Consider the following 26,434-nt stretch of genomic DNA (forward strand, 5'->3'; position numbering starts at 1 on the left):
AGAGGAAAGTAGAACAATCTTTTTACGAGGAAACTTACGTTAACCATTTATAGCGTATTCCTTCTATTTTCCAGAATATTCCGCAATTCCTAAGAGGTAAGCTGTTTTATAAACTTATAAATCTCCCGAGAGTATTCCAAACGTACAAACGTAAAGAAGAAGTTTCAAGTTACTATGCTGCATAAATTCCAATGAACTCTTGCGGCGATTTAAAGAACACAATGAGGTCTTGTAGTAACCTCGGCAAACTGGTTCCATCATCGTTATCATAACGACGTTACGTATTCTTATTTAATACACAATTCAATCTCGACCGCAATAATAATTAAGAATTATTCGCGAAATAACGATGCAAAAATTTAAAATACATATGTGCGCTATAATATAGTATAGCACTCGTATTTATGAGATGACGTTTGGAAAGTTTTATGAATTTTGTTAGGCGCGATTAAGTATAGTTGAGACTCAAATAATTATATTTTAATTATTATCAATTGTTCATTTATTAATTGCTCACATCTTGAAAATCATCTTGTCTGCGTCGTGTTCCGTAATAAATTCAACGTGAGGTGGAAATATCTTGAAACTCTACTCCGAAAAATCTTGCTCTCGGGCGCGTAACAACATTCGTATCGTCTTACGAAATCTATCTGCCGCGTGTTAATATTTTACGACGAACCCAGTACAGGCCACGGTGGATATGACACGCATATGGCGCCCACAATATTATTGCACATGGGTACAGCAATAGACCGAGACACGATAGGGCGGACCCGGCGTAGAATTAATCACTGCGAAGACCGTGCGCGGTATATACGAGAGTCTGTCGTAACCGGAGAGACCCTTTAACAATTCCATTTACCATGTACACGCTTGACGTTCTAATACATTCTTTCGCTATTCTCGGTTGAATAAAGTTCTCCTAAGACTCGTTTGAGAATATTGCCGCACATCGTAACGTGAAATATTTGACCAGGAATAAGCGCGTCTACAATGTGGTTGCTGAATTTCGTCCAAAGACTTTACTCGGCTCGGCGCGCAACGCAGCATATTGAGAAATTTCGCAAAATTGGCTAGGGTGTTTCCCGTAAGGGAGTCCGTGCGGCGACGTGAACGTGAAATCGCAAATCTTGCGTGAGGCGAGGTGAGATTGAAGCGGCATGGGCGCATTCTGCGTAGCGGCAAAGTCGTAATTGCGCGTTGTCGGAGGAACGTTGGGAAACCCTTGTTAATAACGGGCGGGGGCGAGGGATGATTTATATCGCAGCCTATTTAGCGGCGATTAGCGCTTCGCGCGGAGTTACGCGCGCCAGTCGTCCGTTTAACAAGCTTAAACTTAAATTACCGTATTAATCGCGCAGCAGCACCGCAGGGTCTAACCGACTAACCACCTGAGCGGCCGAGCGGTACACGCGATCGCAAATATGTCGCCCGGTATTTCTGAAACCTCGTAAACGTATAACTGCATTAGAGTGGAAACTCCATGCGCGCGACCTACGACATTCTGCCGGCGAATCTCCTCAAGTTGCAGCGTCACCAAAGGACACGTGCCTCCGCGTGTGCCGCATGTGCGCTTCCGACGAGGAGGATATTTCCAGGACAAGGGGATAACGGGAAGGAGGGTTAGAATTTTGAACGATGTGGAACGGTGGCCCGATGTAGGCTTGCGCGATCGTAAATTCCGCGAAACGACGGTACATCCACCCAAATTATACATCTCGTAAAATATTCCCAGTCTCTAGCAGACAGCTTGAAAGTATTTCGCCTAATATCTTCTCCCCCTTCGCTTCGTTTCTCTCTTTTACTCGGAAAAGCGACGTAGGTGAAGGGCTAGGATTGTACCAGAGACGGAAGATGAATAAATACGGCAGTACTTTGTAGGAAGACAGAACATTGCTCCAATACGTTTTTATATGTCACAGAAATCTTACGGCGTGGTGATGGTACAGAAACACTATCTTTGAATTCAGTTAAAATTAACAGTCGTCTTTTGCTTTAAAGCAGCAGCTAGAATTTCTGTTTTGCACAGTTCTATTTTCGAATTGCCGAGAAACGAAAGCGTTCACGGAATATTTAATTAGCGTCCTTTTATCGGTCGGTGGAAAAAAAAAAAAAAAGATCTTATTGTCAGGCTGCACGTATGAAAGAAGTGCGCAGAAACGCGACTTTTATTATGAAAATGTAATGGTATAACTAATTAATTTTGTAGAGCAAGGATACTAATTGCATTAAGGTTCACAACTGCTTCGAAAGATGCGCTTCTGTAATTAAGATAATTTTTCACGAACGTGAAAAAGACTGCTTCGTCTTGCACCGACGCTTCGCGGTGCTTGCCCATAAAAGAGCTCTACGAGGTGAATATATTTCGTAGTCTCGTCATGAACGGAAGTTTTGCGGCGTCGCGTCGAGAGAATCACATCGCGCGGCCATTTCCATTTTCCATCTACGTGAAACGTCAGGACACGTCCGTTCCTTGCGAGACGTAATAGATACGGCGGTCATGCGATATCGTTGAACTGCGGGATATAGCGGAATCGGATTTACGCTGGACATGTTCAGCGAGCCGTAAAATCGGATCGTATATTAGAAAATTTTTCGTCGGCGTTACACCGCAATTTCGGAATTCTCTTCGAACGCCTATAATGTGCCACCTAGAAAACTTCTGGAAGCGATAAAAGAAAATGTCTCGAGAGATTGTCGAGTAGATTAAAATTGCGAATCGTAGTATTGCCGGTACCATCTTCGATGGGATCAACCGAGGGATTTTTCGAGCAGTGTCGAAAAGTTGTACCGCGTTCGAACTCTTTGAGAGCGAAACTCGAGCGAATCGGGGCAGCGGGACGCGTCGCGAATCTGTTGCAAACAGGCAATTGGAGTGGAAAAGTTGGGCAGAGACTTTCGGTTTAATCCGAGCACGAATCGAAAATCTTTCTCCGGCTGACAGTCAGCCGACGCTTCTCAATCTCATGTTGTAGCATATACAATCTAGCATAAAAGACATCTTAATTCAAATGTGAACAAATGAAACGAATAAAAAGAAAGTGTCTTTACTTAAATATTTCAATAAATCTCATTTCTTAAAAAAATTTCTCTTTCTTAAAAAATACGAAAAATATAATGCACAACTATATACAAAAATATTTTGCTTCAGTACGCTTTCTTTTTCATTTTATGTCAATTTCGAAAAATAATCGGATGCATATTTAATTGCCTTCGCGAGCACAATTTTTTTACATCGGTGCGAAAGCAAACAAGCAATGCAGCACAGCTGCTTAAATGTTTTCAACTGCTGAAAGCGCTGAGCGAGAGGTGAATACAGGCTGAATCAGATCAAAGGATAAAGTCGTCTTGTTTCCATTGTCACCCAACACTTTGATCTCACGTATACGCGATACGTTACTCCTCAACGAGGGACAATGGTATAAAGTTTCCAGTCGTTCTCAATCGCTGCGAGTTTTGAAACGTTGTAATAGGATTCCTCGTCGCGACTCGCGTAACATAAAGGATTTATACAGATACTCACCTGACGTGGAAATCGGGATGGAAAGCAGCTGGATTATCCTGCGCGGAGAAGTTTGGCAAAGTACCGTGAAGTAGAGCGAACCGCACCATAAGAAGTATGCTAAACTGCAAACATTTAAATGATCGATAAATTTTCATATTGTTGCAGAGGCACATTCTTTAAAGTGCTTATGAAAATATCTAGATACTTTATGACAAATGTGAATGCGAAAGCTTTTTGCATTTTTAACATTTACAATACTGACAAATACGAAAAATTAAAATTATTAAATATAGAAGGTTTTAGCTACGTGTACAATAAATATTAAACGTGACTCAATCAAGTGTCTCTTATTTCAGTTAAAATGCGTATCGCATTTATTGTAATTAGGTCGTAAATTGTTATTGTATTTACGTAACAGAAAGTGAAATAACAAATAACTGAAATTGTGCTTTCGTACGGTCTCGCAAATTGTTTACTCAATTTATTGATTTCTTGTATGACTTGTAGCGATGGTAAATACAGAAACGCATAAATTATTACGATGCGGCGAAGCGAATCAAAGTAGAATTAATGCAGTACAAGGCGAACAGGCACCGCAGGCAAAGTCGCGGCATTCATATGCCGCGTCCATGTGATGCGATTTTCTCTTTATGTTAATTATTCATCATCCGTAAGATACGTGGCGCGGAAGCTAGTAATACGTCTCGCAATAATGTTACTAGTCGACGCGAGTCACGCGCCAGTCACGTTTCGCTAAATGGTTTAATTAAGTAACACGATTCGCGGGTCTGAATAGCAAAGAACGAAAGGTAGGTCGTTTCGCAGTCTCCCTTGCGCTAAGACGTCGTCACGTTCACGCGGGGGATGACACGGGGACCGTCGTCACATTTCCGTCACGTCCTTCGCAGAGCTCGCTAACCCAATAGACGTCCGTACCATCCTCCGATAGACCACTCTCTATCCCTTATTCCGGAGTTATCCGAGGGCATCGCTGGCCCTCTCACTGTCTATCCGCCTTTGTACCTACGTCGGAACCTCTCTCGTTCGCATTCTTGTCGGCGGACAGACACCGCAGTGAGTGGTTCTGGAAGGGTTGGAGAGTCGGACAATATCTGCCAATTCGAGGTATTCATATCCTCCAGGATCGAAGTCTACGGACGATGGTAGCGTCCACCCTAAGCGGTCATACGAACACGTCGTATATACGCAATACCGTCATCGAAACGCCGCATCCTGTCGAGACGTCCGACACCAATGTCGGCCTTGTTCTTCGATGGAAAGCTCTTGGAATATTGTATTACGCTACCACGAAGATCCCGGCTGACCTGCGGTGTACGACGCGCGGGACGGAAATTCAATTCCGATAAATATCCAATGCGCAGAAAACGTCTTTATTGCATATTGATGCAGTTATTTTTTTCAACGCTGCGAACTCTTACCGTTATCTGAACACGTAATCGTAAATGCTTTGAGATGTAATAATCAGATCAGCAGTAACAATAAAACAATAAAAATCGCGATACATTCTGCAAATTAATATCCGCAGTTCTTATCGGATTAAGATTTTCTCTTTGCGAAAATGCGGTCTTTTAATATGTTCGATTGGATATTTCGCATTAATTAATTTTTTAACGATGAAAAATTTAATAAGCAATTACGGTAATGTGTTTTTTTGTTGCTGGTTATAACAATTTCGTAATTTATCTTTTACCGTTGTAACTTAAGGGGATGTAAGACAAACAAGTGTAAGTTAAGCGTCAAGCCAATCAGATAACAGTGAGCATAGCAATCGACAAACAGTGTACCTTCTCTCTCTCTAATGGATTAGCCTATTGATTAAGTTCGTCACCTTAGACGTTAGCTGTATGACACACCTTAGGGCGCGTATCTTTTAATACAATAGCGATGATGGTTGAACACAATTGCAGTCAGTTTTATTAAATTTAAAAACATCTGAAGACAATTTATTCACAAATTACTATGTTTTTTTTTAACGAAAATTTTAAAGTAGTTTTAATTAATTTAAATGGTAATTTTTTTAAATACAATACAATTTTAAATACAATTTTAAATACAATTAATAGTATATGATAAACATTTTTTAATATTGTTACAAGCAACGATTAGATATTTTTTTTTTTTTCAAATAAATCCTAATTTACTCAACTTGATTTATTTGAAAAGAGAAATTTGTAAATCTGACTTCATTTTATGTTAGCCGACGTATAGTATTTTTTTCTGCGATATTAGTGGTCTTTGCCGGCGATGGAGACCGAAGAGCATCGTTGAGAACGATGTATCTGAGGGCGTGTAAGTGCTACAGGATGGCGGAAACGACAGGGGTGGAAAGAGATCCGGGATATGTAGATAACTGTGTGAGGGTAGGTCGTGTGCAAGCACGCCTCCCTCGTTCGGCGGCATAAATTAGCATAACTCAGAATCGTGTTCGGTTAAAGTACTTTCCATGCGCAACCTTTATTCTCCCGCATTGGCCCACGTGATGGGTCGTACCGTCCTGACTTAACACAATGCTTCTTAAGGGCAAAATGCATTATTTAGCAATTCCTTCGCCGAGGGAAAGTATACAATTGAGTTTACCACTAATTATACGCTACAGAATTTTAATGCGCAGCTTGAAATTCACCTGCTTCAAAAACAGCCTTGCTTTTTATGGAACCTTACAGAAAGAGATTAATTTAGAAAAAAAAAATAATAACGAAAAAGAAGAATTAATATCGTAAAATTCGTTTATTTATAATTTTGTAATTGTTAAATATTTTATAACTGATGCAATGTCTGAGACGTAACGGACGTTACAGGTTACAATTGTTACTGATTACGAGAGATATGCTATCCTCTGATCTTTATCGAACGCTTTCTCGTGCTAGTAAGGGTGCTTAATACGACGCCGTCTAAATTAATTCGCGACAATAAAGACGATGAGCGCCGGCGCCGCAAGAGCCAGCGTTTCTTAGGTATGAACATCAACGATAGTAAAGCGCCGAGAATTTAATAGCGTCTCATAAACTCCGTTTAGGAGTTACACCCTACGGTGCCGTGATCGACCAGCGTGACCTCGATGGATTCGTGCCGAAAATACGAGAAATTCACATCCTCTATCGATAAAATTTACCACCTAACTTGAGATTCCTTTGAAGATTCAAGGCACTTCACGCCTGTGTGGATTTTACTAGAAAGAGAGAGAGAAAGAGAGAGAGAAAGCGAGAGAGAGAGAGCCTTCTTAAAAGCTTTACCATTCGCAAAAACTTTAAATCCTGTTTGAAAATCAAGTTCCAAAAGAGGATTCCAAATTAAACGCATAAAATGTTCGATCGAAATTAAACTGCGCGAGTTTTCTGCTTCTTTAAAGTATATTTAAGTTAAAATGTGATGTTTGACTTTAACGAATGCCAAAGGAAGATAAATTGGCCGTTTAATTATTGCCGTCACTTAACAATATTAATTGCGAGAAAGCTGATTATTATCGTGAATGCCGATGGTAAGCCCATGCCATATTTTCGATTGCCAGCCGTTATACAATACCCATTTACGTGATTCATATATCATTCTGTTGATCTTTTGAAACTGCCGCTATTTCATCCCACGCTTCGTTTGTTGCACAGTTTGTCTTGCATAGCAGTTCGGGGAACGTTATTTATTTTCCGCGGCTGTAAAGGGAAATTCGCCACATCGAGTGTATCTATAGTAACGATCATTAAATTGGCTTAAGGCACGAGTTGCTGTAAACATCGATGTCTGACTACGAACCGGGCGATAAAAACGAAAGATATCGGTCGTTAAGAATTAATGCGGACATGGAATGGGGGATCCGTGCTAATTCCGCGGATTATAGAAGAGCGACGATCGTGTTTTCTTAACACGTAGGAAAATCCCTCTTAGGTACAGCGCCAAGCACCGGCAGCTACATTACAACAGCACGTGAACACACAGTTCGCGATCACTTCGTCAAGATTTTTATCTTTTCCTTCCCGATATCTCCGATGAATTTTCTGAATAAAGTAATCAAGGATGAATCAATATTATATTGAGCGCTTCTCTCTCTCTCTCTCTCTTTCTCTCTCGATTGCCGTCGAGGCTTACTGAAGTTTGATTTTTCCGGTAATTCATTTACGTGATAAGTTGAGGGTGCACGGGACCTAAATGGATAAATATAGTCGTGGACATCCCTGCAATTCCCCGGATACCAGAAGTGCAGACGTTGTCGTTAATACAATAATAACAAAGCCAGTCGCTCTTGCCGCTCGTCTGAAAATCCTATGGGACTGCCACGCACGAACGAATGTTCATGGTGCGTTAAGGGGATACTAATTTTCTCTTTGACCTATTCATTTATATCGCAGATCGTTAAAATCATTCTTTTCTATCTATCTATCTTTTAGAAATGTAATTTAGTATCGCTTTTAACAATTGATATCAAAACTGCAGTGATACATTTTATTCGTGTTGTCGAATTTTGAGACACAAGATTTCATCACAATACGTTTACATTATTCCTTCGTGAATAAAAAAAAATTAAGGACGACATCATTATAAATACTCAACAATCTTTCGTTTCATTGAATTTTTATTATTACTTATAAACACAGACGTAATTTTATTTCTTGCCGTATTATTTTTGTCTTGACTTACCGAAACAAGTAATGCTGCAGCGCGTCTTGAAAAATATCTAGAATCGTCGTTCCACTTGGCTTCGAAAATAGACCTGTAAAATACATGTACCGAGTAATGTGGAGGGTTTTTTTTTTTTTTTTTTTTATTGTGAATTATATTATACATCTGTCTGCCGCGAATGCAAAAAGTCTACCAAATATTGCGCCAGTACACTGTCATATGATTAATAGTACACCTAGTCAATGTTTGAAAGGAGTTTGCGTTCCGGCACGGAACTTAAGCGCGCCGAAATATTTTGGCCGCATTTTCTACCGTCACGAAAAGCACATTTACCGCTTCGGGACATGCGACCTGAAATCCACGGTGATTTCATTTTCGTTGTACGTAAATTGCTGGCGCGAAACGAATAAACTTTATATATTTTTCTCGTTTAGTATTTAACTTTAATTTTAATTTAAATTTTAATTTAAATTTTTTAACGCAACACAAACGTGATAAATTAATCTCATTGACTGAGGTGTTATAAGTAACTGAAATCAAAACAGCTATATCAATTTAAAGTTTATCTCGAAGCATTAAACCTTGCATTTCGCCGTAACGCACACGACGCTCCAATACCAAGCACTTAAACACTTACCTCTTGATTGAATGCCAGGAACGACAGAGATCGTAAAGAAGGTTTAGTGCCAGAACAGTAACGCCAGTTTCCTTCGCTAACATCGATAGGGCACCCAGACAAACACTGGACCACAAATAAGCTGTCTGTTGTCTAGAAAAAGAATTAATTATTTAAATATTAGATTTAAAAGTATTGCGCGATTAAATTAAAATCGTCAAATATACAAGAAACGCCAATTATTTTATTTTTACAAAAAAATAAAAAGTGTCTAATAAAAATATTAAGCGCATATTTTCGGACTCTAAATGAAGAGATTGAAAAATTATTAGAAATACGATTAGCGAGGTCATTGCATATGTAAAAAATAACGCAGCCATATTTTTGCTTGTACAACTTAATATTTGTAATATATCTTGCTTTACTTGAGTCAACTAGAAAGATCGGTATTGGAAAACAATTCTCATCAAGAACATCGATCCAAAGACATAGGATTTATTCGTTCACGTTCGCTGGCGTGCACATCAATCTACGTTGAATGACGGATTCGTTCCAAGATGTCGTTTGGGATTTTAGGAACAACGAGACCAATGCAAGACTAGTCCGCCGAGACAGTACCGCGATTCCTTGGAAGCCCACCGATAAAAACCGAGATAGAAAGGCCGCGACAAAATGGAAGTGTTTCTTACAATTTATATCAAGACTTCCTTCGTAAGATTAATAGCAACTCGTCGCAGTGGAGTGCAAATGAGAATGCACTCATTCTATGGAAAAGTAAAACGATCGATAATCGAGAAAACGACGAGAGTCTTGACGATAAGCCAAATGTATAATTGGAATTAATTATCGGTCGGCTTAATCGTCGAAGGATTTAAAAGCGAGGTGCAGATGGTCGGAGAGACTAAATTGAAGGCGGAGGAACCAAGAGACACTAGTTAGATAAAAAGAAAAAAGAAAAAAAAAAAAAAAAGGTAGATAAGCATAGAGCAAGGTGATGAAGTAAAGGTAGAAGGAAACGAAGGAGAAAGAGTACTCAAAGGCAGCCAAGAGTAATCAATTTCCTAGGTTCGAAGACAAGCATCTTACCCTTTCGCCAGCCATTGGCTTCCCGACGCTAGCCCTACAGGCAGAGTTTTACCTTCTTGTCTTTGACAAACGCTCTTTTATGTTGGAATATGAGCCCCGTAGAAGTTTTTTTACGCTCTCGCAATCGCGTCTGCTTCCACGAAGTTTTTTCGTCACGTCAGATTTTTGCAGCTTATTAATGAAAGTTGTTTAAAAAGCGCTAAATTTCTTTACAGTTAATTAAAGTTACACTCAGAATTCGCGACGTTATATCTCCCGTAAAATCGTAAAATGAATATTCCGAGAGTAATGTCTCTTTGGAAACATAATTGAAATTGTTTTGTGCGTTCAGTCATTGTTCTTAGCCCTCGTACTGAAGATCGATGTGAGTAACCCGGAGCACATTTACGATCCCACGTAACTATAATAGTAGTTTGTAGAGTAAATTAGTTTAGTTTATAATTTTCGGGCTTCATGTTCATGAGAACGAATGGGTCGCTGTTTTGGCGTCAGGCTGGCGTCGTCGCGACGTTAAGTGTCGCCCGACATTCTTGACGTATGCGCAGTCCCCAAGTTCTCTCAGTTTACAGAGTATATCAACTATATTCTCTTAGAATAATATACAAACGTAAAATGATATAAGTGTTGAATTTTTTCTTGGCTTAATTAAACTTCTTCTTCGCCCGCATAATTAAAAAATTTATATTGGTCGTATATACGTTAAGTAAAGAGATGTTCAGATAAAAATATAATATAAGTCTTGTACATTCGTATTCATTAATCTCAAAAGGGATTAAATAAAGATTGTGCGAGACTAAAAAGCTTAAGCTATTAGATTATATACTCACCCGTGATAGGCAAGAAAGGACAGCAAAAAGAAGATACATGCTAGAACATCCGCTCTGCCTACGATGCCAGTCACCTGCAACGTAAAACGATATAAAATATAATAAAATGCTAAATAGCAATAATAAGATTAAATACGAATATTTTTTTTCTTAAACGAGTATGTAAGAGCGCGCTTGTATATTAACTTTGCTAAAAACTGAAGTGCTCACTTCAACCTTGCTTCAAAAATTCTCTTCACTCAACAAGTTGCGGTTGTACGAAAGCAATTCCTCACTTGAATCACTTTTGTTAGAAGCGAAAAGGGAAAAGTAGAAGCGCAATAGAGGCGAGGACTATGTCTAGATCCTCTCGGAAAATAGGAAGCGACAGCCTGATATTGGATTTAGCGGTGTAACACGAGAAGGCTGATCCGAAAGATGTGTGAAGAACTCAAACCAAAGATCTCTTTCGTGACAATCGAGATGATGGACATGACGAGCGTGTACGTGAAAGTGCGAAAGAGAAAAGAAAAGTAGGGGGAGGGGAGGGGGGGAGGGGTCGAGATTGTCCAAGTTATTGACAGCCTAGTACGAGTGAATAACCGAGAATCTCAAGGATCAACTTCAACTAGGGAAGCCAGCCTGCGGAAGCTGGATTTATTCGTCGTACTCATCTCTCTTCCTTCCTTCCGCTCTCTTCCTTCCGCTCTACTGAGCTAGAGTACCAGGTGTACCTCTAAAATTTACGAACCCCGTCTATCAAAGTGGGACGGCCGACCTCCACCTCTTAACGAATTAATTCCACAGAATCGCGGAGATACGATCTGCCGCGGGGCAAGGGACGCAAGAAATCAGCGAATTTCTAGCGTAAAATTCTTTCTGAAGGAACACGTTAGAATTCCGTTTGTTAAGCCGATTATACATATACAATATATGAGTTTTCACGTTTGCCCCGCTCTTTTAATTTTACGATTATCTTAATTATTACTGGCTGTTTCCGTTTTATCTCAATTATTTTCTATTCAAAACTGATTTCGAATCTCTTTACGAGAGTATAAATAAAATTACATCTGACGTTAGCCCGTTATATATATAACTTATAATGTTTCTTATAATATATTACAATATATAATAATATATAATAATATAATTTTATAAATAATGAAATAACTTCTAATTATACATTATGAGTTAACGTATTTTAAATATTTCTACTATCGATATAAATTAATTATGTTAAACTTGTCATTTCTTGTAAATTAAAATATTTAATATTAATATTTGAAATAACTTGCCACATAGTATCGTAAAGTTAAATGGATTACATCAATATCAAATCAATTACTCGTATTTCATCTATAAATATATTCTGCATTATACTTGACAAATAATTCAAAGATGAAACAAAGACCGTTACTGACGTTAACATTATCATTGAATCGAGAACTGTAATTATGGATACGAGAGACATTGATGAATATACGCTTTCACCGGCGAGGGAGAGAACGGGAATGCAATTAATCATTCAATTATAGCAAAACAGCACCAGGGAGGAATAACAACTAGCATTTATCTTCCAAATTTGGCGTGAATTGTATGTAAATACGAAATACGTAAAATACGGGCAAAATACATTTCCGATGCTATCCAGAAAAATAGCGGTTCTGAAACATTAACAGCGCGGTATTAAAAATATCCTTTTCTTCGTAACATCATATTATTTTATGCTGCACGGTTGATCGAATTACTTAAACAAATATCAAGCGTACAAATATAGCCCGCGGAAGATAAACATAGAGTTGACATTTCATTACATTTCTTTTTTTTTCCTTTCTTTTTGCCATATCGGTATTCATGCTCTCGTAGCAAGTGGACTCGGAGGAAATCTTACTCGGGGAAACAATACTCCGTCAACGTCAGGGAGAACGAAAACCACGTTCGAAGCAGGATCGGTTAGAGGCGAGGACCCATAACTGAAGGGTCTGCTTAAGATAACAGAGATCACGATGACCACTTTACGATAAATTCCTTCGCGCGCCACTTCGGCATCTGTCAGATTTATAGCGAGGGATAATGGTCAATGGCGAAAGAAAGACAAATTGTCGATAGGGCATTGTTCTAACTGCGAACGATGGGCCATTAAACGATAGAGAAACAAACGCGAGGTAATACGGTGGATGAACGGTCAAATCGTTTATTATGCGTCAATGGTCACAGAGCCCGTTTGTTTTAATCCGTTTTACATTAGTTCTTTTCGCGTTTCGTATACGTTCGGAAACCTCGATAATTTATACCGTTTTTTTTTTTTATTTATAGAAAAAAGTATAAATATAAATTGTTGTAAATTTATATTTGGCACAGAGATGACGATCTGTTACGTAAACACGTTTCACAATTACGCAGTTACGAGTTAAGGAATTTACGACACAAACGAACATGAAATAGCGAAGGTGATCCATTTGTTCGATTCAATTCTAGTTTGCTCTACTTCATACTTAGCTGAATTCCATTAGCATCTCACTCGTTCTGGAGTTTAATTGATTATATGAAATGTTAGAGACTTCCTTGAAAGTTCGCTTGCTATTTCTGGGTAGAACGGTATTCTGATTTTAATTAATTTTTTTCTTTTTAATCCTTTTTCTATATCATTGTACTCGAATTTTTTAATCCCGAAAATACAGGCTGCTTTTTAAGTATTAATAATAATTTACTTGCGTTAGAATTTTTATTCTTATTTATAATCGTTAATTTGTTTTTTGTTGCAGATCGCCGTTGGACTTTTACTGCCAAGTAAGTTTGTTATCGCTTAATTTAACTAATTTCTCGTTACCTCATTCCGGCGTTATTTCGCAGAGATATTAAAAGAAATCTATTAGTTCAATTGCATATTTATGCACAGCTCACGAATGCTTTATACACTCCGTGCAATATTATTGCCTTCTGGGTATGTTATTACTACGTTTACACTCGTTCTCACTTTTGTTTAACGAATTGAATATATCTATTACTTGGGTAATACTAATATTCCCTCAATTAATTAATATCATTATTCAACCACGGTAAACCGCAGGTAACATGGCAAGGGGAGAGAAAAGTAGTGATGTGTATCAACGATGACGCGTAATGCCGTGCAACACGCGTCAAATTTCCAGTAATACACGAGTTCCCGCTGTGGCTTAACGTCACAATCAATTGTACATTAGCGAAAGATTATTCTGTGATAGACCGTGTAATGAGTATGACTGTTTTAATTAGCTGATTCGCGCGAATGCAGCGAAACAAGCGAGTGAATTAAACCATTATTTTAATATCACGTCCTATTGTTCGTATACGAGTCAGTTAACTCGTACACGCTACGTAGCACTCATTAAACTTGTGGCTACATTTGCCAAATACGGAGATGAAGATGCAACCGTCTCTTTTCTCGGTCGGACGTTAACACATGCGCTTTATCTTGCGGTTTATATTCATTTAGATCGTGATATAAAATTAAACGTTCAGAAACCGCACGAGACAGGGACGCGAGCTCAATCCGTGATCCTATGCGAAGGAAATACTCCACGCGGGCCGGAACGATCGCGCAGCTTCATGTTTAATTTGACCTGAAACCGAGCTCTGCGGGTAAACCCATCCTCCCGGATGCTCTCGCTTTCCCTCCCCCTGCTTTTCGCTCGCCGCGCTCGCAAAATTCATCCCTTCTGCAAAATCGACGGGGACCGAGAGGGTTCGAGTCCTCTTTCGCTGGCAATATACGCCGATACGGCAACGACGTCGTAACCACGAAACGACAGCTCGGTCACTCAGCTCTCGTGCTGTAACTGAAGCGCAGACGAAACGCGCGGGGAAACATCGCCGTGAAGTATAACGACGTCCAAGAGGGAATATCCCGTTTAAAACGTACACGGTAGCGTGATTACCTTGTGCCATGACAACGAGTCGACATCCTTGCAAAATAGATAACGTAGATAACGCATCGAGGTTTGAATAGAAATGCTTTTCGTTTATGGCAAATTGTCCATAGACCGCTGTTGATAATCCTTAAACAAACAGGTTACCAACGAGGTGTCGCAAAATGTAGCGACAGAGAACGACGAAAAAGTTAAATTACAAAATTTCTAAACTGCATTATTATTTTTTGCACACATAGTTGAAGAACGCGTCACACGCCAAGTTATACTTTGATATTTTATCCGCGTTGTGTTTATAATAAACGCCCCCTCTTTTTTTTTTTTTTTTTTTAAGAAGAAAGAGAATAGTTTTTCTCTGTGAATTTATACGTCCGCGTAACAATGAAATATACACCCGTATAATAATGCGATCATATTTTTATATAATCTTGTAGTAGTAACAAGAACGTACCGGTTTGGTATATTCCAAATGTGTTCTGGAGACCGCGGTTATATTCGCGCAGTATAAGCACGTACGAGACACTGACAGTCTCTTAGCCTCTTTAATATTATAGGAGGCTTTAATAAAGCCCCGGCTTCTTACAGACTGCCGGGTCCATTCTCTTCTGTGTCACGACGGTTACGTCGTTAAGCCTTTCTGAACTTGTCCTACAAAAAGCTAACGAAGTTGTCGAATGCCAAAGCAAAACAAAAAAAAGAAAAAAAAAAAATAAGAGCGACCCAACAATTAGCAATATTATAAGTATACGATATTAACTCGCCCTCATTTATTACATTGAGATTCGCAACACGGCGCGATGTTCTGAATTTTTACTTCCACTTGCAACGTTTCGAACGATATTCTGACAACCTTGTTAACTTTGTCTGTATTCCGTGTCAGCTGTTGGCAGCACGAACGAGTAACGGAATAGAAACGGCGGAAAAGAAGAACCCAGACATTCGACTTTTAGCTTCCTCCTTTTTTTATTTGCAAGGAACTTTTTGTTTTACCGCAATGCAATTACAGCTCGAAATTTAAAGCGAATATGTAAATACAGCATTAATTTTTATCGCAAATGCAAAACTTATAATAATTTTCAACAAAAGACATTCGTACGGTCTTAAAAAAAAAGAAAAGAAAAAGAGAAAAAAAAAACTTAACGTAGAATTTAATACACGGCGCAAGTATAAGCTTTCGTTTCAATTATTCTCTGATGAGATTTAACATTTCCGGTCAGAGTGCCATCCTCGCATCAGGAATCTAATAATCGTTGACGTCGCGCGGAGATTTCTCTAACAACTGTTGGGGGAGGGTTACTTTCTCGCTCGTTCACTAACCCGCCGCCGTCAAACGGGCAAGCTGCAACCGGTTCACCCTTAAGAAGTTTACCCCTTCTCTTTTCCTCTGAGGAACGGCAATATCCTTTAATGAAACGTCTAACCGCTCGTACGGAGCTGGGATGATCGTCGTTGCGGCCACTATCAAAAGTATTTTCTCTATTTGTCCTCAATTACCGTCAGCCTGCGGTTCTCCTTGAGTTGAGTCCGGGAGCGGAGGTCGCTAGGAAGTTACCGGTGCAACTTTTGTGGAATGGAACTTCAATTGGCCGCACGTGTCTCCATCCGCGCTCTAAAGCCAAATAAGGGACACGTTCGCCTTGTTTTACGGTCTATTCAAGAAATGACAGTTTATGTGGCTATGTTACATTCATGTATTTATATTGCACATACGTCACAAAGGTACATTTTGCTGCGTTTTAAGTAATCATTTTTTTTTTTTTTTTTTTTTTTTTTTTCTTTTACTCTTTCTTTGTAAATAAATTTTAATTAATTTTTACATGAATATCGTCACACAGAAAGATATATAATCGTATTAAAACATTTTAAAACGAAAAAATTGCTTAAAAAACATTTTTTAGAGAAATGCTTGAAAAGGAATCCTATGATCTTGTGTGCGGAACCGTATAAAAGTTTAGCATTGCTCTCAAAAGATGTATGTCTATAGCGATGCATATGTAGATAGCGTTTACCTCGGATATACATTCAGCGGGGAGTTTTCTCTGCGTCACGGTGAGGAAACTGACAGCGCGGAACAAAGACATAAAAATGTAGGCGTGTAACGCAAAAATGAAGAGAGAAAAGAAAATTAAACTGCGGTACATTACCTTATTTTAATATATCTATTTTAACGGATTACGAAACACTGCACAGTGAAATAGGGGCTGGTTCAATTTTTCCCTCAATTTAACCCGTTAGATCCCGAGAAGCTTGAAGCTCCCCCGGCTTCTTACGTGCCCGCCGCTCTCGCGTCAGCTTGCGCGAAATTTTTTAAATCGCGTTGCTCTTACGACTTCTCATTCGACTGGCTCCGGCTCCTTAAAAATGGGTGCGTTTTCGAGATTGCGAATGAAAGAGAGAGCAGCAAACGGTGCCTCGCTAATGCGCGAATGCTGAAAGTGTTCTCCGGATGTCACGCTGAAATATTTCTGGCGCAGCAGAATAAATGATACAATGAAAGTGATAAATTACAATGCTCGGTGGTTCGCACGTCGAGAAAACATTCGTTTCTCCGCACGCTCGTTTGATCCGACATAATCCCTCGCCCGTGACCGTTCCCCGTAGCGACGCAAATTCAAGATTCGACCATAACGCGCGATCCACCTCCGGAAGTGAAGATCCATCGTCATATCATGCGGCAGTTGAGAACAAGGTCCGGGCGTCGAGAGAGAATTAAGGGACGGGCGCGGAGCGAGTACGCCCGGATTCCGAGCGTTATGAATCGCGCAATCAAGACGTGGAACTCTCGGCTCCGGACTTGAGCCAGCTGATACCCTTCTACTTCCGGCTGTTTCCTGAAGAGACGTCGTGATGCGAGACACCCGTGCGCGAACGATGTTCTTTTGTATCTAGGGTAGAACCGGTGAGACGAGAAGAATAGAAAGACAAAAGTGCATGTCTACGTAACGAAGCCGTTCTGAACTCGTTCGCACTGCAAACAAACGACAAAGAGCGCTTCTTTGTCCCTAATAAACTATTCTGTCTCATTTTATTGTTCGCGAATGTATGTTGCGTGGAAGTGCACTTTTGCATGCGCCCCTCGAACTACGATCGCAGACAAATGTTTCTGCTCGCGTCACCAACTTACGGATATTTTCTGAACATCGACTGCTCGACGAAACTCCTTTGGGAACGGAGCGACACGTTTCCTGTAACGTTTCGACGTCAGCTCAAAGAGGGAGGAACACCGCTGGAAACGGGGAGAGAAAAGTTTCGTCCGCGTGAAACGAGGTTACCTCTTCTACTTTGAATCGACGTCCCACGAATCGTGCGCGGAATTACGCTGCTAGTAGTCGCGAATACCATCGCCATGAATATTTCACTGCGGGATTTCGCAAACGCACGCGCGGCCAAGAGGAAACTAGCGAGGCGGAATCTTGCCAATAACGTGTAAGTGCTTTTAGATAAATTGCGTTTATACCGCACGTTAAAGCAACAAGAATGTAGGACTTGCATTGACGTCGGTACATTTACATCAAGTTCCTTCATTAAGCTACGGAATACAAAGTACATACGAATACTGTATTTGCAAACGGATTGGTCTGAGATGTGCGAGAGGAACATCTTGAAGCGAAAAATATCAAAGGTTAACGGGGAAGGAACAGCGACGTTGCTAGGAGCAGCCCGAGTCCGCTTGCCGTGGCGAAAATATTCTGTTGAGAATAATTCCTGTTTCCTCGACGAATTAAATTTTTCATTACGAACTTCTCCGCCGTCGTGAAAATTCAACTGCATCGCCTCGGCGGCGGCGCTTCCGTTTTCCGCAGGCTTCGTCCTGAAAAATCCGCCGAGCTCCGCAGCGGCCGCGATATTTTTTCCTTGCCCAAAGGCGAGGAAGGCGGCCGACATTCTTTTTGTCTTCGCGGAGAACGGACGGCCGTGGGATTCGACGTGTAAACGATATCACCGCCTGTCCATTGTGCCCGACCGATAATTCTTTCCGCCTCGTCGCCGAGAAGCCGAGAAACTTTCGGCTTCCGTACCGTGCTCTTTCCTCCATAAATCAGAGATAAATCACTTTTAAACTCGCGCTGTTAACTCCAGGTCGTCGCCGACTTGGCCGACCGACGCCCGCGAATTCCCCCGGGTGAGAACGTCGAAATCGATGGTCCACGAGATAATGAATATGTCTCCCGGAACCTTTTTGATTTCCGTGAAAGGATGAAGGCGAACATACTTAATTAACAGACTCGAACGTGTAACGGGATAATTATTCCGCTCTTGAAATTTTAATATTGCGCGATATTCCCTTTTATCATTATTCTCGTCAGAACTTTTATTGGATACGTATCCGATAATAAAGTACGTAATACAGGCAATAAAATGCTTCTCTTTTGCAGTACAGCTTATTTGATTGCTTGTCACATAACAGCTTGTATCGATTCCTTCTTTATATTATTTATCACATAGATTTTATTTAATATTAATTATTTAAACATCTCCCTGGACTGATAAAATAAATCAACACAATTTCACAAAATGTACAATAAAGTTAAACTAATTTTGGAACTTTAATTAACCAGACAATAATTCGATAAATTCTTTTTTTACATTCTTTAATTAAATATTCCTTATTAGTGCAATAAGAGAAGCAATTTTTAAATATAAAGCTTTATACAGAATCATAAATTTACCGGCAAGTATTATTAGTAATAAAATTGTGGAGATGGCTGTTGAACAAAATTAAAAAAAAAAAAAAAGAAAAATAGCATATAATTAAATTTTGATACGCTATAAAATTATATATACGTACATATATGTGGATAAAAACAAATAGATATGTTACATTCATCAGTTCCGATAGCTTATTGTCGAGGAGATGTACAATCTATAGCTTTTGCTAATTCCGAGATACTGGTCATTGGTAATCCATAGGGATTCGCGAATTACTTTGTTAATCTGGACCAACCGGTTGAGCTTCCCTTAATTTAGTAACCTGGCTATTATATGTATTAAGTACAATTATGCCGGAATATATACTGGCACAAGTCTACCGTACACCATAATACCTATCCATAGTGTAGCGAGTGACGGGAACAATTTCCGGGATTCATATAATTTTCAACGGTTACGCTAAGTGATTTATCAGGAAAACTAGGAGTTTATTCATAAATTTGTGAAATTAATAATTGCGATAGCATGTAGTATTATTAACGCATTTACGTTTTTACCTTCGTAATTTTAAATAAAAAATTTTTTAATTGTAACATTTTTTTACCACGTGTTGAGGTAAAAAAAAAAAAAAAAAAAAGAAAGTTGGTTTTCACTGCGTAAGGAAAAGAAAAAAAAAATGTGGACTTTTTATTATCAATCTTTTAAAAGCGGTGAGAGTCCAAAAATACAAAGGTGGTAACTGTGTCTACACTTTTATGAATAATTTAATTGTGTAATATTTAAGTCATTCTATACAATTCCTCGCTGTGAGCGCAAAGAGGAAACCAAAAATATAGCCACCATTTATCACGTCTCTCGTATATCGCGGGACCAAAGTTCTTTTTTTTTGTCGCAGGCAAGTAGTGTCTTTGTGGACAATCTTGTTGAATTTTCAGAATACAAGAGCACAGTCGCGCACAGAGAAACGCTACCGTTTTCGCATCGAGAAAATCGCATCGCGCTGCGGAGGTACCTACGATTTTACGAATGATTTAACGGGAATGTATTGCCTTCCGCCCCTTTCCTCGCCTTTCAACAATACCTCGAAAACATTCCGGTATGCACGTTGATGCTCTTTAGTTCTTTTGGATGAAAAGAGAAGGTATTCGCGACCCATCTCGCTCGATCTGTCTTCTCTCTTTATTTTTGCCTTCTCTCCTCCTTTCCGCGAATGTTTCGGAGTAGCAGCTTCTCTTCCGTACATCGCGAAACGGAACACGTATTTTGTTTTAGCCCACCCGTTTGCCTTCGACGATACATGCGCGGAGCGGAAGAACCGCGGCTTTTCTTTTTCGATTCGAGGGACGCTTTGAGTAAAGACAATACTACTAAACAGTTTTCAAAGGTTCCCCGTTCCAAGCAAAAACTCAAGAATAAAACAAGCTGTTCACAAACATACGCTTTACTGCAAAAGGTATTAGTTCTTTTTAGCCGTTTTTCACAAGAATATATCGCGTTATATATTTTGCGCTATTTATTCATGAATTATTGAAAAGTAATTCACGTGCGCGCTTCGTCTAAAATTCTAAATTATAAAGTTTCGTACGTCCTTCAGAAAATGAACGGGTTGCACTGAAAATGATCGGGTATTGTTATCGCTGCAAACAAATAATATGTTACCTCCGAGCCATATTTCTTCACGCATGAGATAACCAAAATAAATACTCGGGAATATAAACGTTTGCACTAATTAATTAATTAACATTTATTATCATAGCGCGTTAGCGAATTAATGTTTTCTTTTGAATTATCGCGCGCGTGTAAAATAATAAAATTAAATTTGGTGCTTGATGATAAAGTTAAGAGCAATATGTATGCACACTCGGTTATACTTCGCTTGCAATTTGCAACACGCTATATGCAATACGGGAAAGCACAGAGAAGGCCAAAAGAGAGAAAAACGCGATAAATGAAGAGATTATTATACTACAAACAACGGTATATAAGATGATTATTTGTAATAGCGAAAGCTTAGCGGTTTCTTTCAAACGCCGTTTTTCTAATATACGCTTTCCCTTATGGAAATCGTTTCGTTACGCTCATTTAATGGCGAGGTGAAATTGAGCGACTTTCATGTTCCATTGTACGAAAGCGAGCGCGCTTTAATCCGATAAAATAGCTGTAATTTCGAAGAATTGTTCTTCTTCTTCGCGGGCTTTGCACGTACGCGGGGAACAAAGGGTGTGTGAGTAAAGATAATAAAGTAATATTCAACAGAATCACTTAGCGGACTGAATACATTTTCCGACTCGAATAGATGAACGGCGATTTTGCAAAATGGCTGGTATACCTTCGCCAGGTACTTCCGAGCGAAATCGCGCGATCTAAACGCTCCAATTCTAATCTAGGCTACTTTTGTCGTTTGCCCACGGCATTTATTCCATCGGATAGCGCAAGTACTGCCGATACCAAGGGATCGCGAAAAATCGATACATCCAATTTCGCGTGCAAATCATAATATCGAGCGACTTATAACCAGAGGCGATTCGAGACAATTGCGAGCACGAAGGGATCGTACGATACGCGAATCGTAAGGTCTTATCGAATAACTCGAGTGTTTTCTGTGGAATATTAAATGAATATAAGGATAAGATGAGAGCTTCGAGTGCTCATAAACTAAGGACGATTTTTATCCCGATACTTAATCGCGCCATTTTATTTGAATTAAAGCAGAAAGATCTTTTATCGAAACAAAATTTTTTTAACAGCTCTTGCGAGATTGTTAAAATGCTTTTTTGCAATCAAAAGATCGTATTCAATCGGCGTGCTATCGTCACTTTTGACAATCTCTCGTATTCACGTGCCAATCAAAGGCAGACCCGAGTATTTTACACAGATTTGTAAAAAACAGGAGATTGCAGCGAGCAGTCTTTGACTCAGATGTGCAACGGTTGCAGCTCGAGTAAAACCGTGATTATCTTTGATGTGTTATTCAAACGGGCCACATGTAAAGGTTCTTTAGATTGCTGAAAGCCAGTTCAATCAATATTTAACACACGATTTTGTTGCACACTTCGTGTATCTATCAGTAACGTACTACTCAATAATATTATACACATTTTCGATATACCACGGAGAATACTTTAAATCAGCCATAAATCAGCCATCATAATTGTATAAATTATTATTCTAGATAGGTCATTATCTTTTTTGTCCGTGGCAATCAATTTAAAAAAAATATTTTTTCTACATACATTTCAAATTAAAAAAAATTTATTGTTATTATAACATCTATTGCAGTCTTATCATACAGACGTAAAACAATCAATTCGCTATTCGAACGATGCGAATGCTTGAGAAACCTCTACGAATTAATTAGTGGTACGAGCACGAGTAGAATGTGACCTATCTAATGAACGGCAACATGAGCACGGTAATTGATCGATTGTAGAGATTTCCGGGTTCGGCAACTAAACGACGAAGTCCAGGATAACGCGCGGTCGGCGATCTCGCTTCACCCGACAACCCTTCTTCCCCCATCTTTGTAAACGTGTCCTTTGTTCTGGCCAGTTTACATCGGGCCAAAAGCCTAGCGCTTTAATAACGTTGTACTTAATTAATGAGGGATTCCTTTCAACGGCTGAATGTAGAGCTTAATTCAGAAACTATCGACTGATCGTGTCAGTAACAGAATCGAATTACGATAATTCACTGGTAAAGAACCGACGATTGTTGCTGAAACAATGATGATATGTAACACAGATCCTGAAACGAGAGTCGCGGCAAATCCGAAATTAATACTGCGGCGAATCATTTAGCATTGCCTTTCTCGATCGCGGGGAAAAATTTCCGACTTGTGCATATTTGATATTACACACGACATGGTATAATTTATTAATATCGAACTAATGAACGTTTCGTGACAGAAGAATATAAATTCAAAAAGCATGAGAATTTTTAACGACATCGTATAACAAGTTTTGTACCGATTCCGCGCAACGATAGAGCTAAAATGATGGCTGATGGATGTGAAAATATTTAAATATTTAACGCGAGTAAAAATAGTCCGCGCAGATGGCTTATATATCTACATCTTAAAGTCTGCCGCAATATTATATAACGTTCTTCTTAATTCTAAATGTGAATACGATCACTGATTCACTCTCTGTCGAGAAATATTTATGAAATCAGTCCGATTCTATCGAGCGCGAGAATTAAAAATGACAAAAATATCACGTGCGATAGCAATGTCGGGAAAATTGATTTTCCGAGTGCCGCATGCATAAAATGATAGCGGGATTTTCCACTCGGCACAAAAATAATCACGGATGGCAGAGTATTTAATCTGAGTACACGTTATTATCTGACTTGGCCGTCCGCGTACAACATGAACATGATATCACAATAGTGACACTGGCAACGAGGGCCGCCCGTGCACGCAACGAGCAATACATGCAATACCGCACGCACGTGATGTAACAGGATGCAGTGCGTGACCGGCAAGCAGGTCGAGCTTGTAATGGGCAGACCGGGACTTGCGAACCAGTGTCGTGTGCCGCCAGTAATTTCGCTCAAAAGGCACGCTCCCACGCTAATGACGCGGAATTCGCCTTTATCTCCGTATCTATACAATCTGATTCCCATACATTCTTCCCGTGATTGCTTATTCATAATTACAAAAAATTACGATGCATTGATCGCGATGTATCTCTTCTCGCGGTTTCATTGGACCGCGTTTAAATGCGGTCTCTATTGGGCAGCATTAGTTTGGAAAAAATAAAAATCCATATACCGTCCAAATAATTATTTTAAAATAATATAAAAATACTGACGCGCAACTATCGATAGATATTATCATCCAATAGTGACCCAGAAAATAAGCAAGGTACTTCTCGCGATTTATGCAAGCTCCGATGCACATATTATATAATCACCGATGCATTGTTCCATGCCGTTTCTCAACTTCCTAATCTAACGCTCTATAAACTTCCATTTTCATACATAATAACATAATTTGTGCAATAACGGCGGACAAAGCTTTATAGTTATATGCTTAAGTAAAGCGGGTTAAGTAGGGTAATATTATTAACGACGAAGTTTATCATTCTCGCTGATGCCGTGCAGAAATACTTGATAGAAGCTCGCAACTCTAATACTATTCCGTCAGTTTGTACAGTTCAAAAGAAAACTCACGATTCAGCCAAAGTAACACGCGCACATCCTAACTAATTGTTTCTCTTATGGCCGATAAGCGCCAACGTTGATTACAGCAAAAACAAGTCTATCTTCAAGTAACAGTCGTTCTCTCTCCCTCCGTTGCTCTTTGCTCTCTTCGCCTTCTCTCTTTTCCCGACGACGTGGACGGAACACTTCAAATTCTGTCCGTCACGATCATACCCATAATAAGATTAGGCTAATTACGTTTATGCACTTAGGAAAAGCGGATCAGCCAGACTCTATTCGCGCACGCAGAGCGGTTACGTGGCGAGTGGACTCTACTAATCTTGTTGTTTTGTTTGGTTTGGGATGAATTCGCCATTGTGCTGCGAACCATGCAACGCGTAAGTACATGTTCGCGAATATGCGATCGAATATTAGCCAACGGTAAGCGGACGAAGCTGAAAAATAACGCGCGACCGACTAAATCTTTCGGGGAATCATTTCTCTCACAAAATCAGATTGTAGAGTCAGATATGTATTCGATGAAATTCACACTTTATTCCGTCACTTGTGCGACTTACCGCTTCCGTATGCACGGGATGGGCGGCGAATAGCAGGCCGGCGAGTGCTGCGAATCCCGGTCGAAGGGCAGCTACCACGAGACTCACTCTGGTGACTAAGATGCACGCAGCGGCGTGTAAGGCGACGTTCGTGGCGTGATACCACATGGGACTCAAACCCGCCATCAAGTAGTTCAATCTGTAATTAATTGAAATTGAATTTATATTAGAGACAATATTGACAAGTTATATTTTGTAATATTGAGCACATCTAAAAATATTCCGTGTCAATGTACGAACATTTAAAGATTTTTTTCAAATTGAGAGTAAGGATGAATGACAGGTTACAAATAACAAAAAAAAAATTTTATAAATTTAATTTAAATTAGATAGAAAAAAGAAGAAAAATAGATTTATTTAAAAAAAAAATTAAATTTATTAAGAATATGAACACTGACATGAAATATAAATGGTGAATAAATGACGTTTTTATCGAAAATTTGCGTCTTTACGGAAATAATTAATTTTCTACAGAGAGGCAAATAAACGTAGACCGGCCGTGCCGTCGTATTATTACGTTATCAATTTGTACGTATCCTATAAAACAATATCATCTATGAACAAAGCAAAAATTAAAGCGCCTGTATTTTACAGAGCGCAGTTTCTGCATCAAAGAACCTCTCTCCGACACCTACATAAAATCATCTTTACTTGCGAGAAAGGGAACAAATTTCATTGTTACCGGATACAAAGAAACGTCGGAAGATGAATTCTGTCGTCTTTTTGTTTATAAGCACAACGGATTTCAAACGCGGGCGTGACGTAGTTTCCACGAAAATCCGCTTAAGTCGGCCGAAGTAATCGGATTTTAGAAAACCATTCCGACCGTTTCCTTTTCGCCGCAACTAACCAGAGGATGCCGTTTTCTTTGAGCAGATTAAAGTAACTGATGTCATATATTCTCCCGTTAGCAAAAATAATATCGACTTCTTGATGTGCGCGCGCAAATATCGCACCTCCTTCGTTTGCTGCTCTATCGAACGTCTTTATTAATCGCAAAGAAGTGAGACAACAGGCAGGGATAGAGAAATAGGGCGACGTGAAGAACGTAGAGAAGTATATATATGGATCGTCGTGCCGACATCGAGATGAAAACAAACACCGTAGCTGCTGACGCAGTTCAGCTATAATTTTGGAAGCCTGCCGGCGGCATAAGTTCGACGCCCTCGGAGGACCTGCGCTTGGCTCGCTTCCAGGTGTCAAGGATCATAGGTTGTCGTAGGCGTATCCTGTCTTTTCCTTGGCTCTAGATCAAGCAAAAAGCGCGCATACGTCGATCGCAGGATAGACATTGCGGATATCGTCGCGAATCCGGTCACACTGCTAGCTACAGGCTTACTTTTGTCGCGCGGCGAATTAAAGCGGCGGCTTCCTCGCGAAACGATCGGCTGGGGTGAGAGTTTTGCTAAGAACGTTTCGAGTCTCGCTTAAAAATCAACATACGAACCGCGCTTCTACATTTATATCCACTT

At 39.6% G+C, this 26,434-nt stretch overlaps 1 protein-coding gene across 1 annotated transcript in view; it reads right to left on the minus strand.

Moving 5' to 3' along the window:
• Positions 1-26,434, minus strand: part of LOC139101389 (protein O-mannosyl-transferase TMTC1-like) — a 112,847-nt gene that overhangs the window by 36,612 nt on the left and 49,801 nt on the right. Inside the window, exons 2-6 of the mRNA XM_070654494.1 lie at positions 24,924-25,101; positions 10,667-10,740; positions 8,775-8,906; positions 8,156-8,228; positions 3,524-3,627 (exon numbers count right to left, since the gene is read on the minus strand). Of these exons, the coding sequence (XP_070510595.1) occupies positions 3,524-3,627; positions 8,156-8,228; positions 8,775-8,906; positions 10,667-10,740; positions 24,924-25,101 (561 nt within the window). The remainder of the gene's footprint in view (positions 1-3,523; positions 3,628-8,155; positions 8,229-8,774; positions 8,907-10,666; positions 10,741-24,923; positions 25,102-26,434) is intronic.

The sequence above is a fragment of the Cardiocondyla obscurior genome, linkage group LG03 (genome assembly GCF_019399895.1).
Source record: "Cardiocondyla obscurior isolate alpha-2009 linkage group LG03, Cobs3.1, whole genome shotgun sequence".
In the NCBI taxonomy this organism is placed as follows: domain Eukaryota; kingdom Metazoa; phylum Arthropoda; class Insecta; order Hymenoptera; family Formicidae; genus Cardiocondyla; species Cardiocondyla obscurior.